Consider the following 6,293-nt stretch of genomic DNA (forward strand, 5'->3'; position numbering starts at 1 on the left):
CTGGGAAGTTCCGAGGAACAAAGGGACCTTGACGTGTTTGACCATAGATCTCTGAAGGCAGAAGGGCAGGTTAATAGGGTGGTGAAAAAGGCATATGGGACACTTGCCTTTATCAATCGAGGCATAGATTACAAAAGCAGGGTGGTCATGTTGGAGTTGTACAGAACTTTGGTAAGGCCACAGCTGGAGTACTGTGTGCAATTCTGGTCGCCACATTATAGGAAGGATGTGATTGCACTGGAGGGGGTGCAGAGGCGATTCACCAGGATGTTGCCTGTGATGGAACATTTAAGCTATGAAGAGAGGTTGAATAGGCTTGGGTTGTTTTCACTGGAGCAGAGAAGACTGAGGGGTGATCTGATCGACGTGTACAAAATTATGAGGGGCAGGGACAGGGTGGATAGGGAGCAGCTGTTCCCCTTAGTTGAAGGGTCAGTTACGAGGGGTCACAAGTTTAAGGTGAGGGGCGGGAGGTTTAAGGGGGATTTGAGGAAGAACTTTTTTACCCAGAGGGTGGTGACAGTCTGGAATGCCCTGCCTGGGAGGGTGGTAGAGGTAGGTTGCCTCACATCCTTTAAAAAGTACCTGGATGAGCACTTGGCAATTCATAACATTCAAGGCTATGGGCCAAGTGCTGGCAAATGGGATTAGGTAGACAGGTCAGGTGTCTTTAATGCATTGGTGCAGACTCGATGGGCTGAAGGGCCTCTTCTGCACTGTATTATTCTGTGATTCTGTGAAGATCGTGGGTCAAGCCATACCTGGCAATACCAAATCCTAATTAAATTTAAAGAACAGTAGATACAGGAGAGTGCAGTAGCTTGGAATTATAAACAGAAACAGAGTGCATCTTGAGTCTTTTAATCAAACCAGTGCCCTTACTTACAACCTACTGTACAATTACAAACTAATTGTTGCAATTGGATAAGAATTAAAGATAAATGTTCAGTGCAGCATTTTTGCTTTGAAAACCTTTTCAATAGTTAAAAATTCCAATGGTGGCAGCAACATGCAATCGTGCCTTTAATTAATCTCGTCTGCTATTAGATCAAAGTTGGTAACCAGCTAGTGGATCTCCCATGGTGTCGTTCATGGTATGTCTTGATAGCAGCAGGTGAAAGATGAATGACACCGGAACAAATTCTCAGCTTCTATTCAAAGGGCCCTAACAAACTGGTGACCTTGGTTTAATACCTCATTCCAAAGGCAGCAGCTCCAACAATGCAGCACTCTGTGGGTACTGCACTGAAGTTTCAGCTTGGATTATATGATCGTGTGCTTGAAGTTGGGCTTAAACACATAGCCTTCTGGATTAGAGGTCAGAGTACCCGTCAAAAAAGCCAAGCTGACACTTTGTCTAAGTAACAGCATTGGCTGAACCTTGAAGTGTGTCCAACTCATCAGTACGGACACATGCAGATCTCCTGTGGCATTGCTCATGGTAAATCAGTGATTTGCTGCTTTATAAGAACAGATATACTGTATGATGGTGCTAATTAGCATTGTTTTCTCTCCCAAGGCAGTTTCAGGAAATTGTGTTATTAAACTCATCATCTATGCCAAAAGATGTTAACAATGCACAGCATGTTTCTTAATTAAAGAACAAGGCTGCATTTCTATCCTATGTGATTATCACTGCCTCCTCAAGCCTGTTAAAACAAATGTTACCATGTGCCACAGATCGAACAGTACACCCAGCCCCTCCCTCATGCCTGACTAAAATAATCAACTAATATCATCAGTTTTTTTTAATTAACAGATTGAAACGGAAGATGAAAAGAGGCGTTTTGAAGAAGGAAGAAACAGATACTTGCACACCAAAGCCAAAAGGATGGTTCAAGGACAGAAAGGCCAATGACGCCCAATCTATCAATAGCCCAAGGCAGCTAATGAGAAACAATTCACACTCAGCACTGTATTACTTGAAAATGTTTAAGTCTTAAATGTTAACCAAAGCACTATTGTGTACTATTTGAAACCTAGATAGTATTCTATTTAAGCAAAACTATGCATTCCATTGAGATGTTTGTGTTTGCAGGTATTATATTATTGAAAATATGTCGTTACAGAAATAAATGCTGCCAGGCTTTGGCTTATGAGAAGACTTGGTATTTATTTCCTCTTTTGCTCTGACAGTTTTTTTCCATGCCCTTCACCTTCTAAAAACGGTGACTTCTGGCTGGGAAACATGAGCCCTAGGCCAAAACAAGTAGGCCTGAGGCCCAATCAATACTGGACCTTGGGCCTCATTTTAATTAGACTGACGAGTAGCACTTCCCTGGGCAGCATGCAGGTGAAACAAGGATGAATGTTGTACTCCTGCGGCACCAGAAGCAAACCACAGATAGGTCGTGAGAGGGAGTGAAGATGGGCAATCAGGAGGCAAGTGGGGAAGGGAGTGAGGGCTGGTAACGGTCCGTAGCATAGCTGCGGAGGCAGAAGAAGTACTCCTGCTCCATTGGGGTCCAGATTAAGGAAAATTTAAAAAATGTTCCTGGTCTCTGTGGTTCAGTTACCCATAGGAGAAACTCACAGACCGCTCCCAGGGACTAAGAGCTGATGCTTATTCTGTTGTACATATCCATGCAGTGTATTAATTGCCTTAAGATGGCAACACATTCTGCTTTGTATAAGATACACTGATAGAAAAGGCAGCAAATTAATCCCAGGAAATGCACCTCCACATCTTCAACATGCTGTTAGCTTGGAGAATAGGCTTCCCGTTTATTACTGCACTGGACGCTGCCAGACCATCGATCTCCAATTTATCAGAGGATTGAACGTTGCGAGATTTGACTAAGGCTAAGAGAATTGCTTCCATTCATCAGTGTGATGACCCAGTGGATGAACTCGCTGGTAGTGCAGTACTGAGTCACAAATCCAGGAGGTAGAGATTGAATCTTGTTATATCCATTTTACAGCTATGGCTAAGTGGGTAACACTCTCACCTCTGAGTCACAAGGTTGAGGGTTCAAGCTCCATGCCAGAGACTTGAGCACATAATCCAGAATGGCAGTTCAGTGCATTACTGAGGGAGTGCTACACTGTCAGAGGTGCAATCTTTCAGATGAGATGTTAAACCGATGACCTGTCTGCTGTCTCAGGTGAACATAAAATATCCCAGGGCTCTCTTCCAGAGAATATCAGGAACCAGCTGACTGAACAGTGCTGGAAACAGTATATTAACGTTCAGTTATGGCAAATCTACAACTCAGCTTGAAATTGTTACATTGCATTTACATTGAATCCAAGAGTTTTTCAATTCAAAGAAATGTGCGCAATTACTGATTGTCCACTTAATTTTGAAAAATGGAATGTGATCCTATAACTGAACTGGATTGACTGCTTATAAAATGTACGCTGAAAAGAGTCATTTATTGTTACAGACAAAATAACCTGCCTGCATTCCTTCCTAAGGTTGTGAAAAATGCTATATAAATCCAAGTTCTTTCTTTCTGTCTTTCCTGCTGGGAGCAGGAATTCACCTTGTGAAATGAACATGAGTGTCAGAGTTTAAGCAGTTGACCACCATGCTCCTTTCAGTGATTAGGCCAAAGTCACAGTTAGCGAGCCGCACCCTTTGTGATCATATTAAGTGGGATGGTACAGGGTTAACAATTACCTGATTCTTGCAATAACTCTATATATGGGAATAGGGTTCCTACTATATCTTCAGTTTATTCATGTATGGAAACATTACACTTGGAACCAGGCTGATGCAAAGAAAGAAAGAACTTACATTTATATATTATTTTTACCTTATTAAGTTCACTATAGGCAAATGTAGCAACCAATTTGCGCACAGCAAAGTCCCACAAATAACAGGTGAATAAATTACCAGATAATCAGCTTTTGGTGGTGGTAAAGATGTTGTGAGGGAAAGACTAAAGCTATTACTGTATTTATTACCTATTAAATAGTATATAGAGATATCAGGAACTAGGCGATTCTATAGGGGAGATTTCTCTTGAGTGTTGCTGGCACGATTGGATCTCCTGGGTGCAGTGAATAGTGGAAAATGAGCAGCAGGGCCACACACCTGTAAAGGTAGCCACCCAACTGTGCTCTGTTTATGTTGATAGAGGAGAATCGGGTGGCTTCCTTTACCAGTGTGTTCCAACCTGGCCAATTCTCTGCTACTCACTGCACTTAGACTGTCCAGTGCACAGACCCAGGAAAATCTCCCCTTAAAAGCACAGTATTGTCATATGTACAAGACACGGAGATGCCCTTTTAAAGAAGTCTTCGTTCTCTCTGCTTCTGTCTAACAGGTCTTCTGTATGTAACAACAGGAGCAGTTCAATAAACTCTGCTGCAACAATGTATTTTGGTTCCTTGAGATTTCCCCTCATGAGTATACATAATACCGGCTTTTGTTTAAAGCACTAAGATTGCTTAATGAACTACAGGCACGTTTGTGTTTTAAGGACTCTTTTTTCCAAGTTAGGCTTGACAATCAATCTTCATTAAATCAAATATCAAAATATCTGTACTATTTTGACACAATAACGCACACTTTTAAAATTTCTCTAAAATTGAAATATTACAGGGCCATTATAGAGAGCTGAAGTGTGCATTAAAAATATATACAGTGTAGCTAAATATCTGCAATGCAGTGCTGAGGTGCCGTATTAGAATGACCACAGCACTTTTTAAGTGTAATCTTCATTTGGATTTTAGACGTATAGTCCCCAGACAGTACCAGATCATAGGCTTTTATCTTGATTAATCCTTGATCATAGGGCATCTCTTGTCATCCATTTTATATTTTACAAAGGAACGCCCTCCGTCTTAATCTAACTTATTACATAAATATATAGATTGCCTATATAAGCCTAGCAAGAAATAATTTCTATTTTTTGTCACAAATACAGTGTAACATACATGCCCTAGACATCCATCAAAAGCAGCAAATTCTATGGCAATTAACTTTTTTCCAACAAAGTTTGATGATTATTCAGTTGACTAAAGGATAGTAAAGAAAAGAAACAAAAACTTACATTTATATAGCACCTTCCATGACCTTAGGACATCCCAAAGCTCTTTAAAACCTGTGAATCATTTTTGAAGTATCATCACTGTTGTAACGTAGGAAACGTGGCAGCCGATTTGCACACAACAAGCTCCCACAAACAGCAATGTAATAATGACCAGATCATTTTTTTAAAGTGATGTTGGTTGAGGGATAAATATTGACCAGAACACTGGGAAGAACATTCCTACTCTTCAAATCGTGCCATAGAAACTTTTACATCCACCAGATGGGGCCTTGTTTTAACATCTCATCCAAAAGATGGCGCCTCGAACAGAGCAGCACTCCCTCAGTACTGCACTGATGTATCAGTAGGAGCACAAATGATCATATGTTGTATGCAACAGAATGGCCCAGTACTGCTCAGCCCAAATATCATCTGTGACAGCCAGGCTGAAGATCAGGCCAAAATTCCCATAAATTTTATTTCCTCTAAAGTTTTATCCTCAGGGGGTACACAAGTTGGAGGAGTTAAGCAACTGTAAGGGAAGGAGTCTAGAAAGAAGGTTATTGAGAGATGTCTTTTGGATATATGAAGTATTAGATGATGTCGCTGAGATAAACCCAACAACAACTTGCATTCCTGTAGCATCTTTACTCTCACAAAGCATCCCAAATTGCTTCATGGGGGGAGAAATAGATGAACAGAAGTTAGGAAAAGAATTGGTGGAGGTGATAGAAGGGATGGTTAACAAGATAGACTTTGAGGGAACCTGAAGAGAAGATGAGTTGTAGATGGGTTGACTGTATATATAGTAAGATCACGGTGGGTGCCAGCTCTGAATATTGGACTGAATTTTACCAGCCCTCTGGGGATGGACAGCGTAGAATGGCTAGAGAGGGAGGGGGTGGCATGCCTGTGGTCCTTCTGCTACCATGCCATCTTGCCAGCAGTGAGGAAGAGGACACAGATTTAAGATAATTGGCGAAAGAACCACGGGGGAGATGAGGAACTTTTTTTTTGCAGCAAGTTGTTATGATTTGGATCGCACTGCTTAAAGGGGGGTGGAAGCAGATGCAATAGCAATTTTCAAAAGGTAATCAGATATTTACTTGAAAAGGGAAAATTTGCAGGGCTATGGGGTTTATGGGAGTGAGACTAATTGGAGAGCTCTTTCAAAGAGCCAGAAAAAGCACAATGGACCGAATGGCAGCCTCTTGTGCTGTACGATTGTAGGATGTCACTGTAGGTGAGAATACTATGGCCCAAATTTCGCAGTGAGCAGTGAAGCAATGACACTCACCACTGATCTCGAAGAAA

The 6,293-nt window shown here is 41.4% G+C and overlaps 1 protein-coding gene across 3 annotated transcripts in view; it reads left to right on the forward strand.

The window, feature by feature from the left end:
* acot7 (acyl-CoA thioesterase 7) overlaps window positions 1-2,119 on the forward strand; it is a 262,472-nt gene extending 260,353 nt beyond the window's left edge. For all 3 annotated transcript variants that reach the window (XM_068017117.1, XM_068017118.1, XM_068017119.1), the window contains one exon: window positions 1,760-2,119. In XM_068017117.1, coding sequence (XP_067873218.1) covers window positions 1,760-1,858 — 99 coding nt within the window. In that variant the 3' untranslated portion in view covers window positions 1,859-2,119. The remainder of the gene's footprint in view (window positions 1-1,759) is intronic.
* Window positions 2,120-6,293: the final 4,174 nt, after the last annotated feature.

Source organism: Heterodontus francisci, chromosome 37 (genome assembly GCF_036365525.1).
Source record: "Heterodontus francisci isolate sHetFra1 chromosome 37, sHetFra1.hap1, whole genome shotgun sequence".
Classification (NCBI taxonomy): Eukaryota; Metazoa; Chordata; class Chondrichthyes; order Heterodontiformes; family Heterodontidae; genus Heterodontus; species Heterodontus francisci.